This window comes from Arachis ipaensis, chromosome B05, assembly GCF_000816755.2.
Source record: "Arachis ipaensis cultivar K30076 chromosome B05, Araip1.1, whole genome shotgun sequence".
NCBI classification, from domain to species: Eukaryota; Viridiplantae; Streptophyta; class Magnoliopsida; order Fabales; family Fabaceae; genus Arachis; species Arachis ipaensis.
This window is the reverse complement of record NC_029789.2, coordinates 122,619,820-122,632,681: the sequence shown is the minus strand read 5'-3', so window position 1 is coordinate 122,632,681 and position 12,862 is coordinate 122,619,820. Positions and strand designations below refer to the sequence as shown.

At 38.5% G+C, this 12,862-nt stretch overlaps 4 protein-coding genes across 5 annotated transcripts in view; all 4 read left to right on the top strand.

The window, feature by feature from the left end:
* On the top strand, positions 387 to 3,543 carry LOC107643985 (xyloglucan glycosyltransferase 4). Its single transcript, XM_016347748.2, has 4 exons — positions 387 to 1,408; positions 1,667 to 1,975; positions 2,073 to 2,477; positions 2,568 to 3,543. Exons 1-4 carry the CDS (start codon positions 770 to 772, stop codon positions 3,198 to 3,200), a joined length of 1,986 nt encoding a protein of 661 aa, XP_016203234.1. The 5' UTR covers positions 387 to 769; the 3' UTR covers positions 3,201 to 3,543.
* LOC107641003 (uncharacterized mitochondrial protein AtMg00310-like) lies at positions 10,746 to 11,303 on the top strand. The gene has a single exon (XM_016344509.1). The coding sequence runs from the start codon at positions 10,746 to 10,748 to the stop codon at positions 11,301 to 11,303; it is 558 nt and encodes a 185-aa protein (XP_016199995.1).
* LOC107641002 lies at positions 11,954 to 12,484 on the top strand. The gene has a single exon (XM_016344508.1). It carries the CDS (start codon positions 11,954 to 11,956, stop codon positions 12,482 to 12,484), a length of 531 nt encoding a protein of 176 aa, XP_016199994.1.
* LOC107643984 (uncharacterized protein Mb2253c) overlaps positions 12,823 to 12,862 on the top strand; it is a 4,542-nt gene continuing 4,502 nt past the window's right edge. For both annotated transcript variants that reach the window (XM_021124387.1, XM_016347747.2), the window contains exon 1: positions 12,823 to 12,862. This exon is cut by the window's right edge and continues 70 nt beyond it. The gene's annotated coding sequence lies outside the window, so the exon portion shown is untranslated.

The following is a 12,862-nucleotide window of genomic DNA, read 5'->3' as shown; positions in this document are numbered from 1 at the left end:
ATGTTAGAATCCTCAGATAATCGGAACAAAACATGTGTAGGTGAACGAGTTTATGAGTTAATTGACAATGGGAAAAGCATATAAATAATTAAAGGAAAAAAAAGTTGGGAAATTTCTGGTTCCAGTGTGTCATCACAGACAAGAAGCATTCTCCGATCTGCATTTTCGCTGTTTCCACTTGTCAGGTTGAGAATAATAAAACATTACCATGTGGTGCATCATATACCCCTTATGGTGTGCTCGCTGACGTGTCAACTAACCATTGGTTAACATATAAGATAGAAATAATATTAGTGTGTATTGTACTGTATCTGATTCATTTTTCGTTTTTCGTTTTTTGGCTTTTGCTATTTTCAGTTTCACCCAACCAAAAGTAAAAAGAGAGAGAACATCAAATTTCTAAGCTGGTTTGTTAGTTGTTACCATTGAATCACTATTTATGCCTTCCTTGTGCCTGTCAAAATGCTTCTATAGTTTTCTCTCTCTTTCTCTTTCTCTTTCTTCCATTCTCTCTTATATTCTCATTGCTTTTGTTTTTTGAGTGCTAAAACTCTTCCTCAAACACAACACAACCTTTTAGATTTCTGTGTTGTGGGTTTTTGGTTTTGTCTTGTTTGGTTGGTTCTTCACATTTTGAGAGATATGGCAATGACCCTTTTGAGGTAACACGTATGAGAAGCTCTCATTTGGTCGCCATCAAAATCCATTAACAACCTCTACTTTTATTTTTCATCTATTTTAGTTAGTTTCATTGAGGTTGTGAATTCTTATGATGGCACCACCAAGTTCATTTCCGGTGTCAATTGAGAATGTCAATGAATTCACCTTGTTGAAAATCCATGACTCAGATTCTGCTAAGTTTCTTGAGAAGCAGAAAGCTTCAACCCCCAAGCAGTTAACATGGTTTCTGCTTCTCAAGCTTCATAGGGTCTTGACCTTATTGTCATGGCTAACTCATGGATTCAAATCCTCCTTTGGCTTGATCAAGAAGAGGGTTTCATTGCCTGATGATGAAGGTCCAAAGCACAGAGGGAGGTTATACAGGTTCTTAAGGGTGTTCCTTGCCCTCTCCATTGCTGGTTTGGCCATTGAGATCATTGCTCATTACAACAATTGGACCTTGCGTGTGATCCAACCTTGGGAGGTTGATGGGTTTCTTGAATGGTCTTATGTGGCTTGGATTTCATTCAGAGAAGAGTATGTTGCCCCATTAGTATTGTTGATGTCAAAATTCTGCATTGTTTTGTTCATGATTCAGTCGTTGGATCGGTTAGTTCTTTGCCTTGGTTGCTTCTGGATCAAGTACAATAAGATCAAGCCAACCTTTGATGAAGATGCTTATGACATTGAAGACCCTTCAAGCTTCCCAATGGTCCTTGTTCAGATTCCAATGTGCAATGAGAGAGAGGTAAACATATATAACATAAATATAAAAAAAAAAAAAAAAAAACAATTGAACTTGATTAGAATGTTCTTTGATATTCTGCCATTGTTTGACCTTGTTGAGTTCTTCTATTGGTATAAATTTCTCAATAGGTCCTAGCTTTCTTTAGAGCCCAGAATTTTGTCTTAGTAATTGGTTTAGCCTAATTTAGATATAGTATGATTTTCTAAGTTTACATGAGGCTGAAAATTTGATTTTTCTTTTTTTTTTTTTTCTTGAAAGGTTTTTGCACAATCAATTGGTGCTGTTTGTCAACTTGATTGGCCAAAAGATAGACTATTGATTCAAGTTCTAGATGATTCAGACGATCCGAATTTGCAGCAACTCATCAACGAGGAGGTTTCCTCTTGGAAAGATAAAGGGGTCAACATTATCTACAGGCATAGATTGATCAGAACTGGTTACAAAGCTGGGAATCTCAGTTCTGCAATGTCATGTGACTATGTCAAAGACTATGAATTTGTTGCAATATTTGATGCAGATTTCCAGCCAAACCCTGATTTCCTCAAACTAACTGTTCCACATTTCAAGGTTAGATATCTTCATAGGCTAAATAAAAAGATGTAATTTATTATGTCCGGTATGAAAAATTCTCTAATAATTTTGTGATTTTGCAATTTCATTACAGGGAAAACCTGATTTGGGTTTGGTTCAGGCTAGATGGTCCTTTGTGAACAAGGATGAGAATTTACTTACCAGACTTCAGAACATTAACTTGTGCTTTCACTTTGAGGTGGAACAACAGGTTAATGGCCATTTCCTCAATTTCTTTGGATTCAATGGAACTGCTGGTGTCTGGAGGATTAAAGCTTTGGAGGAATCAGGAGGCTGGCTCGAAAGAACCACCGTCGAAGACATGGACATAGCCGTCCGCGCTCACTTAAACGGATGGAAGTTTATCTACCTTAATGATGTCAAAGTTCTCTGTGAATTACCAGAGTCTTATGAAGCTTACAAGAAGCAACAACATCGCTGGCACTCGGGTCCAATGCAGCTATTCCGGCTGTGTCTTCCTGCTATAATAACTTCCAAGGTAGTTTTCAGTTATGATTTAACTTGTGTTCAATCTTTATGCTGGAAAATGAATCCAATTTTCTGAATGCTTATTTACTTTTTTGTGCAGATTTCAATTTGGAAGAAGTGTAACTTGATATTCTTGTTCTTCCTATTGAGGAAACTGATACTTCCTTTCTATTCCTTCACCTTGTTCTGCATCATCCTTCCCTTCACCATGTTCATACCTGAGTCTGAACTTCCCCTTTGGGTGGTCTGTTATGTTCCTATTTTCATGTCATTCTTGAACATCCTTCCAGCCCCGAAATCCTTCCCTTTCCTAGTTCCCTATCTCCTCTTTGAGAACACCATGTCAGTAACAAAATTCAATGCCATGGTTTCTGGACTATTCCAGCTCGGAAGTGCTTACGAGTGGGTTGTGACAAAGAAGACTGGCAGATCATCCGAGTCAGACTTGCTATCCTTTGCCGAGAGAGAATCAAAGTCATCGAGCGAAGAGAAGATTCAAAGGAGGAACTCAGACTCTGGCTTGGAATTGCTAAGCAAACTCAAGCAAGCCGAAGCACCAAAAAAGAAGAGAAACATGCTATACAGGAAGGAACTCGCACTCGCTTTCCTTTTGCTCACAGCAGCTGCAAGAAGCCTTCTATCAGCACAAGGACTTCATTTCTATTTCTTGCTCTTCCAAGGATTAGCATTTCTAGTGATGGGTTTGGACTTAATTGGTGAGCAGGTGAGTTAAAACATGAGCAATTGGAATCGGTTGCTACTTGTTTTTTGAAGCCCTTGTGCAGATTTGAGTTGAAGTTCATCATCCAATATACAACCATCTGAAGAACTAAGCAAGAAAAAGATTACAAACTATAAAACAATAATAAGCATTGAGGCTCCATACACCAAAAGATTGTATTTTTTCTTTTGTCCCATTTTTTGGTAGACTTCAAATTTGTTATAGAGTGATGGCATTTTGTGGATTTTCACTTGTGTAAAGCTTTAGAACTAAGAAAATATTATTCAACATAACTGTATCTACTGTCCTTACAGATTGTGAAATGGGAATCATTTCTCTCTCCAGTTTCTTGTTATCAAATGTCTTTTGATTCTTTTACACTATGATTCAGAAGGGAGAAAAAGATGGAATGTAAAGGGAGGAAAGTGTATAATGTCACTTGATCTTAAATATGTTAGAAGGATATGCATATGCATGAATGCATCACAAACCAGTTCTGGTTTTATGAAAAGGGATTAATGTCAAAAGCATTGATGATGCATGATATAGAATATATTCCAATAACAAACTGTAGGATGAAAAAAACAATTCCAGAGGATATCAAAAGCATGATGTTCAATAAAATCAACAAGATGTAACTCAATTTAACTGAAATTCATGTTGCTTTCATTGATATGATCTTTAGCAGAAGAAGCAACTTTAAGCTTACTAAAACAGTACATAAGTTAACTAAAAATGATCTATCCTATTAAATTATGAGTTAATACTCAAAATCGTCCCTGAAAGATACCTCGATCTCCATATTAGTCCCCAGAAGATAAAGTTAATCAAAAGAGTCCCCGAAAGTTACGCGAGTTAATCAGGTTCGTCCTTCCGTCAATTTGTTTGATGACATGGCTAACGTCTGTTCACGTGGCACGTTAACTGCCATGCTGGCAGAGAAGGAATACGACGCCATTTTGAGGGAATGTCCAGATAGACATGATTCGGCGTCGTTTTGTGGAGATAGTGGATTCAAAACGTTGCAGAGTGGATTCACCCTCTTCCATAACGAGTATCTCCACGTCTGGCTCCAAATTGTTTCGTCTCCCTCAAGCCATGCCCTAACCCCTTCAAGTTGCATTCGAACATTGCCCTCCACGTTTGTCGTTCAAAGCCGAGTACGGTCGTCAGCTGTTAGCAACATTGATTGTGGAAGAAGCAAGCGTGACGGTTAGAGGTAAGCATTAAAATTTTTTCCTTTTTTTTGAAGTCAGTCTGTAGCCTGATGTCTTAAGGGTGGCGTTCTGTATATCTCTGTCTGATTAGAGGTAGGGGTTTGTGTGACTGTTGTTTAAGGTCAGAATGCATTGCTTTGAATGCCATTGTGATGATATTGTGTTATAGGTGTTTGATGTTAATGAGAGTTAGTTTTCGTTGTTGCATGTTTGTTTTGGGGTTAGGGTTTCTTATGTTATGATTGAGAATAGGCAGTGGCAATCTGTGTGGGCTAAGGAGGTTTTCTTGTTTCTGCTTGTAGATGGAAGGTCCTTCGATGACCTTTGTGTTTCACCATGGGGGACTATTTAGGAAGAATGCTGAAGGAGATATGGTATACGAACCCGATAATACAGAGGTGTTGATGGGGGTTGAAGGAGACACGCTTGACGTCTTCTTTGTAAGGGGTTATTATAGGGAGTTGGGTTACATTGAAGCTGAAAATTGTTGGTGGAAAGATCCTGGAGTTCCTCTTTCATCAGGGTTGAGAAGCTTAGTCACTGACGCAGACTTGGTTGCCATGTGCAAGGATTGCAAGAGAAACCACAATCTGATCAATATCTACCTGGAGCATTGTATCTCTCAGCCTTGTATAGTAGACCAGATTGAGGATGAAATAGTGAATGTGGAAGCAGAAGGGTTGAAACAGGGGAAGTGCAGCTCCCAACCTAATTCTAGATGTACCATTAATTTGTGTAGGAACAACTCACTGCTAGGCCATCCAAGTTAAAGGTCATTAAACGGAAAGCCAAACTTCAGTCGTCTCCTAAACCTACTATAGCCGCACCAGTCGCTATCTCTGCTGAGACAATCAAGGGGACTAGTTCAGCCACTGCTAAAAAACTGGCCGACTTTATGACCTTCGTTCCTACTCCTGCCTTCAAGCCCCCAAGAAAGACTGATAAATGACTTTGATTAGTGTTGAAATGTATTGTGGTTGAATTTGTTTTTTGTGTGAGGATACTTTCTGTTTTTTTGTACAGGGCAATTGGAGTTACATTATCTACATTTTGGTTATCTATGTCACTGAAAGTTGTACTATGCCCTTTTATTTTGGTCTAGGATACTTTTTAGGTTATGTATCCTCATGTAAAAGCTTATGACTTTGATGTGGTCTGTTTCCTATGTTAAACCTTTTGGTCCTTAAGGAAATGTGACATCTAGCCTTCTATGGCAACTCAATATTTAATAGTACTTTGACTACTCAATGTTTAACACTATTTTCACTACTGATTATGTCCATTCCTTAGTACATGTTACTTTAATAGTCATCCGAATTGGTTTGGAACCTTTGAATTGGATTGTGTTGTCTTCATATTAAAAAACCAAATGAAACATCTATTCTCATTCAATGGATTCATCTCATTACACCATCAAGTGTTTGGAATTTGCTTTACTTGGAATGACACAACAAACTACAAACAATCACATTAAGCACAACTACCACAAACAGGAAAACTATTAACATTTTCAATGCTTTTACTTCAGCTTCCAAGCTGCCCAGTCTCCATGCCACCTTCAACCTCCATTCATCACAGTCACTATCAACCTGCAGCTCAGCCCCATAATCTTTCTTCGTTCCACCTTGGCCCATCCCTTCATACTCATCATCCTCAACCCACTTAAAGTAGTTGCAGTGACTGCCCTTCTGAAAATTCAGAAATCAGAAAATAAAAAATTAAACAAAATCCCAACACACAAAACAATATCAAAAACCCTTAAAATCTTACACAACACTCACCCGGTACCTTGGACATGCACGGAATAGTCTATCTGGGTTCTCCGCTGTCCCAGACTTTCTTATCGCAGCCTTCAACCCACAGAAACATGATTCCTCATGGGGTTTCCTCCTGCTTCGCATTGAGGCGCTGGAACCATTACTGCCGTTCGAGAACAACGACACACCGCCACCACGACCTCCATTTCCGGCCTCCATCGTCGCCCCAAACCACCAATTCGAACACGAACCCAGGCATATGGCCATCTGATTGATGAAGGCGACCTATTTATCGTGGAATTTAGGATTAGGTTTCAAACACTTAGGGAATTATTTGAACTGTTTTCTCAAACTTACCTTGTCAGCAATAGGTCATGACACGTAGGCCTCTTCCACATTGGAAGCTAACCACACACATCAGCAACCATTAGCCAGGTCACCAACGGAGTTAACGGAAGGACAAACGTGACTAACTCGCGTAACTTTCGGGGACTCTTTTGATTAACTTTATCTTCCAGGGACTAATATGGAGATCGAGGTATCTTTCAGGGACGATTTTGAGTATTAACTCATTAAATTATTTGACAATGCCTTCATGAGGTGATCTAGAACATCCCAATCTTCCAACTACATCTTAATATGCTTCTGAGTTTCTTTCAATGTTGTTAGGTTGTTAGAAAAAATTATTTCTTAATAATTTTTTTAAAAAAAAAATTTGTGTTTGACAAAAATTTTGTAATAAAAATAAAAACACTAAAAAAATATTTTTTTAGAAGTTATAATTTACATAATTTTTTAAAAGATATTTGTTATTAAAAAAGATATTTTTAATATAATAAATAAATAAATAAGTACTTTTAGATGAGATTTAAACTCCAGACATCTGCTTAAGCGAAATAGTAAGCTAACTACTAACTAAACTAAGGGTCCGTTTGGGAAGCTTCAATAGTAACTTTTTTGAGCTTTTGACTTATGAAAAGTAGTAGTATTAATGTCTGGTATAATTTTCAAAACCAAATTGCAGCTGTCTAAAAAGCTATTTAGGAGCATATAGAGAAGTTAAAAAAATGACTTATCTTATAATACTACTACTTTTTATCACATTTCTATAAGATAAATACTTTTAGAACTAAAAATTTAAACACAAAATAACTTATTTACAAGCAGACATAAAGATGCAGATTTGGGATCTTCCAGAACACTGCAAAATGCTAAAACTTGGTAGAAAGATCGCTGCTTGCATGGGAAAGGTCAAAGAGTGTGAGCTATTCGAAGTAGGGAAGGACCAAGAGAGATTCATAAAGGCTACGGTAAAGATGAAAACAGACACACCTTTCATGAAAGGCACAAATGTAGGAAGCAAGAAGGACGGCCTCACCTAGGTCAATTTCAAGTTCGAAAAACCTCCAACCATATGCTAGTACTGTGGTAGAAATGGCCATGAAGAAAACACCTGTGGCAAGGCAGAAAAAGATGAAAACTGAGGGAAAGAAAAAATCCAAGAACTTAGGCCCCTGGTTAAGAGTTGAAATAGTAGGAAGCAAAGTGGAGCAAAAAGCTGAAGAAGAAGGAAAAATTGAACCAGACCAAGGCAAAAGAGAGGAACATCAAAAAAAGAAACTCACTATTAAGCTAATGGAAAAATTGGCCACCCTGTCAATGTCGGACTCAATAGAGACTAACGTTGAAGAAGGGACAAGCTAGGCCCCTGCGATAACTCTACCAGAAACCTTCTCTCAACGAAGGGACCTGGATGAAGTTAATAAAAAGGAGATAGAAATAAAAAAATCTTCAGATAAGAAAACAACACAAAGTGAAGATGTAGAAGAAGAAACAGGAAAAAAGGAAGAGAGCAATAGTCCAAGAGAACAGAATTGCAATTTGGAAGGAAATATGAAAAAAAAATAAAAACAAAAATCACTAAGAAAATCTGACCAGAATAGGAGAATCAGTCCTCAAAGAAATCACAAATCAAAATTCAAACAAAGAACAAACAATAGGGAGGAAATGGAAAAGACAAGCAAGAAGAGAAGCCCCCACCAGCCCCAAATTGAAGATAGGAAAGGAAAACAAAAGCCCAAAGAGGAAGGAAAACCAAACAGAGGACATGGACATAGATGGTGAAGCAACACAATCCAAGAAGCAGACAAGGGACCCAACATCAAAAACGGCGGAGGCTACTGGGCAGCCCTGCCAACAATAATGAAAATACTAAGCTGAAATTATCGTGGACTTGGAAACCCATGGGCAATTAGAGCTCTAAACAAGCTCATTAAACAGAAAGCTCCCAACCTTGTTTTTCTCATGGAGACAAGGAAGAAGTCAGAAGAAATTATGAGGCTAAGGTATAAGGGTGGAATGCAGAATGTAGTTGGAGTGGACTGTAATGGAGATGGAAGACAGAGAGGGGTGGACTGGCAGTGCTATGGAACAGAGAGATTGAAGTCAACATAACCTCCTTGTCAAAAAACCATATCGACATGGAGACACAAGCAAGGGGCAGCAACCACAAATGGAGAGCAACTAGATTTTATTGATGGCTAGAAAACCAAAATAAGCAAGCAAGCCGGGACCTATTAAGATCTCTTGGTCAAGCATCATCAATGTCATGGGTGGTTTTTGGAGATTTTAACCAAATGTTGAACCAACAAGAAAAATTAGGGGGGAATCCAATCACATATGCTCAGGTAAAGGGATTTCAAGAAGTTGTCCAAACAAGCAAACTTCTTGACCTCGGCTTCGTAGGACACTCTTTTACTTGGTCAAATGGGCAGGTAGGGAACAATAACATTCAAGAGCGTTTGGACTGAGCAATGGCAACCCTTGGCTGGAGAGAAGCCTTTCCAAAAACGACGATCCAACACCTAACAAGGTACAAATAAGATCACTGCCCAATCCTTCTAGACTTGTATGGGAAATCTAAGAGAAGGAAAAAGAGCCAACATAGGTTCAAATTCAAGGAGCTATGGCTGACCAGCAAGGATTGCGATCGAATCGTGGAAGAAGCTTGGAATGAGAGACCAGGAAATGTAAAAGAAAAAATAAAACTCTATGGTGAGAGACTGGACAGCTGGGGTCGAAGGACTTTTGGTGATATTCCAAAAAGAATTAAGAAGGCCGAAAAGGCTCTAGAACAGCTGAATAGCCTCCCTCAAGATGAAAAGACACTGAGGAGAACAAAGATGGAGGAAGAAGAACTGGATGATCTCATAAGGATGGAAGAAATATGGTGGAGTCAAAGGTCAAAAGCAAACTGGCTAAAATATGGAGACAAAAACACCAAATTTTACCACCATAAAGCCTCATAACGAAAGAGAAGAAATTGGGTGCAAGCTATAGTGGATGACACGGGAATCAAATACAAAGATGATGAACAAATAGAAGTGGTAATGAGGAATTTTTTTGAAAAATTGTTCACAGCAGAGGAAATCTTTGAAGTGGAAGAAATTGTGGAAGTGGTTAGAGGCCGTATAAATGAAGAAATGTTCAACATTCTCAACGCTGATTTTACTAAGGATGAAGTATACCAAGCGTTATAACAGATGCATCCAACCAAAGCACCGGGGCCAGACGGACTGCCGACCCTGTTCTACCAAAAAATGTGAAAATTTATGGGAAATGAAGTAACCGAAGCAGTTCTTAAAATCCTAAATGAGGGAGCTGACCCAAAGGAGATAAATTACACCTACATTTACATGATTCCAAAAGTGGAGAAGCCAAGACACACGAGGGATTTCAAACCGATTTCTTTATGCAATGTGATCCTCAAGCTGGCTACCAAAACAATGGCGAATAGGTTGAAGATTATCCTCCCTCAGATAATAGGGGAGAATCAAAGCGCTTTTGTCCTGGGCAGACTTATAATAGACAATGGATTAATAGCCTTCGAAATATTCTACTACATGAAGAAAAAGACTTTAGGGAATAAAGGCTACGTGGGAATGAAATTAGACATGGAGAAAGCATACAATATGGTAGAATGGGATTTCTTGAGGGCTGTCCTAACGGCTATGGGGTTCTTGGGAAGATGGATTCAGACCGTATGGAACTGTGTGAACTCAACCTCCTTTTCCATCCTGCTCAATGGTACCCCCACCAAAACTTTTCAGCCTTCGAGAGGATTAAGATAGGGGGATCCCCTATCCCCCTACCTCTTCATTCTATGTGCTGAAATTTTGTCAGGAATCCTTGTAAAAGCACAAAATAGCAAGTTGATACAAGGAATTAAGATAACACGGAATGGACCGGAGACCAACCACTTATTCTTTGCTGATGACAACATCCTATTCACAAGAACCTCGGATTGGGAGATACAAGCAGTAAAAGAAGCCCTAATTTCTTACCAACTTGCTTCAGGACAACATATAAATTTGAACAAGTTGGAGATGTCTTTTAGCCGAAATGTACCAACTAACAGACAAATTCTTATACAAGAGTGGATGGGGATAAAGGCTGTGGAAGGACACTCGAAGTACCTTGGACTCCCAACTTTTGTTGGAAGATCCAAGACATAAGTTTTTGAATTTGTCCAAGATAGAGTATGGAAGAAATTGAAAGGTTGGAAGGAAAAACTCCTCTCAAGAATGGGGAAAGAGGTGCTAATCAAGGCAGTGGTCCAATCAATACCCACTTACATAATGGGTTATTTTCGATTACCAACAGGACTTTGCAACCACATTGCATCAATGATCAATAAATTCTATTGGGGATCAAAAGGCGGCAAAAGGAAAATGCACAGGATAAAATGGGATAAACTTTGTCAGTCAAAACAACACGGGGGACTAGGCTTTCGAGATATGGAGGCTTTCAATATGGCTCTGTTAGCAAAGCAAGGGTGGAGGTTAATGAAGAACCCTGAGTCGCTGGCAGCTAGGACCCTCAGTAGTAGATATTACAATAGAAAAGACTTTCTGAGCTCAGACATGGGTTTTTTCCCAAGCTTCACATGGAGAAGCATATGGCAAGCAAAGGGTGTGCTGGAAAAAGGGGGATGCTGGAGAATTGAAAATGGTGAAACAATGAAGATTTGGAAAGACCCTTGGCTCCCTAAACAAAACGGATCAAAACCATGGTCGGTCCCAACAACATTGAACCCAAATGCAAGAGTAGCAGAACTAATGTTAGAAGAAGAAAAGGAGTGAAACACAGATCTAATCAACCAGATCTTTCTACCCTTTGAGGCTCAGCAAATCCTACACATTCCTATCCCTAGATCTGACCAAGTAGACTGCTTCTATTGGAAAAAAGCTAGAGATGGTGAATTCAGAGTAAAATTAGCCTACCATGAACTAAGAGCCAAAACTAGATCACAATCAAAGATTTTCAGAAGAGAACAAAGTGAAGAACAAACATGGAAAGATGTTTGGAGAATAAGGGCACCACCCAGAGCTGTGAACTTCCTTTGGAGACTCCTCCACAAGTCTCTCCCTACAAAAAAGAACCTAAACAGGAGGGGGATAAATTGCTCTCCTATGGCCCGAGATGCTAGGAAGATGCTGAATTTGAGGAACACATATTCAGAAAATGTTGGTTCGCTAGAAATTTTTGGTTTGCATCTTCATTCACCCTAAGATCAGAAATGGGAATGTTTTCAGATGTAAAAAAATGGGTCAAAGAAATGATGGAAAATATTCAGAGTGAAAAAAGGGGCCTATTTTGTACCTTGTTGCAGTAGCTATGGAGAACAAGAAATTTTCTCGTATTTGAGAAAAAATCGGTACCGATCGAGGAAGAAGTTCAACAAGCTTGCATGTGCTTTGATGAATTTTGGAAAGCTCAGATGATAGAAAAAATGAAATGTCCAATAGAGAAGCCCCAATTCTCAGTGAACCAAAAGTGGAAATACCCACCAACCAACATAATGAAGGTTAAGGTAGATGCAGCAGTCCCACATGATATTAATGGAGGAGTTGGTGTTGTAATTAGGGATGAGATGGGAATCATAATGGCATTAGCAATCCAAGCAATACCTTATCCCTTTGAAGCACATGAAGCGGAAGCATATGCAGCATTTTGGGGGTTGAATTTTATAAAAGACTGTTGTTTCGCAAAGGTGATTCTTAAAAGTGACAACACGGAAGTAATGGGTGCCCTCAAACAGAGGTGTTTTAGTTCTTGTTTTGGAACCTTTATCATTGATGCTATTTCACTTATTAAAAATTTTAGAAGTGTGGAATTTAGTCATGTTAAGAGGGAAGGGAATAGAGTAGCTCATGAATTAGCAACCTTAGCTCTTACTAATCCAAATTGCATGTGGATGGAAGATGTTCTCAACCATATTCAGAATTTGGCTCTGTTAGATGTTCTTCCTTTTTCTGAATGAAATCCATTTGTTTAAAAAAAAATTTATTTATAAGCTACTTTTAATATAGCTATTTATTATTTAAGTTATTTTTTCAAAAAAAAAACTTAATTAAATTGTTTACTCAAACTGGATCTAACTCAAGTTGGTATGGTTTTCTTTATATTTTACATTGTCAATTATTTTTTTTCTTGCTATGAGCTTATATAAATTATTTTAATGGGCCTGGCAAACATAATTGGGCTTCAAGCTCTGTCACGCACTTTTCTTCTTCCTCTTCTCGTTTTCAGTCTTTCTCTTTTTCTTTGGGAACAAAAGACACAGTCAGTCAACTTTTCTCCCCCAAAATAACACGAAGTTTGAAACTTTGGCTTATTGGATGTTCAAACTTCCCTCACT

Bases quoted from the DNA above. Each gene is read 5' to 3' on its own strand.
- LOC107641002 (XM_016344508.1), top strand. From the start codon at position 11,954: ATGAAATGTCCAATAGAGAAGCCCCAATTCTCAGTGAACCAAAAGTGG.
- LOC107643985 (XM_016347748.2), top strand. From the start codon at position 770: ATGATGGCACCACCAAGTTCATTTCCGGTGTCAATTGAGAATGTCAAT. The intron at 1,409-1,666 runs GTAAACATATAT...TTTTCTTGAAAG, and splicing joins CAATGTGCAATGAGAGAGAG to GTTTTTGCACAATCAATTGG. The intron at 1,976-2,072 runs GTTAGATATCTT...ATTTCATTACAG, and splicing joins TAACTGTTCCACATTTCAAG to GGAAAACCTGATTTGGGTTT.
- LOC107641003 (XM_016344509.1), top strand. From the start codon at position 10,746: ATGGGGAAAGAGGTGCTAATCAAGGCAGTGGTCCAATCAATACCCACT.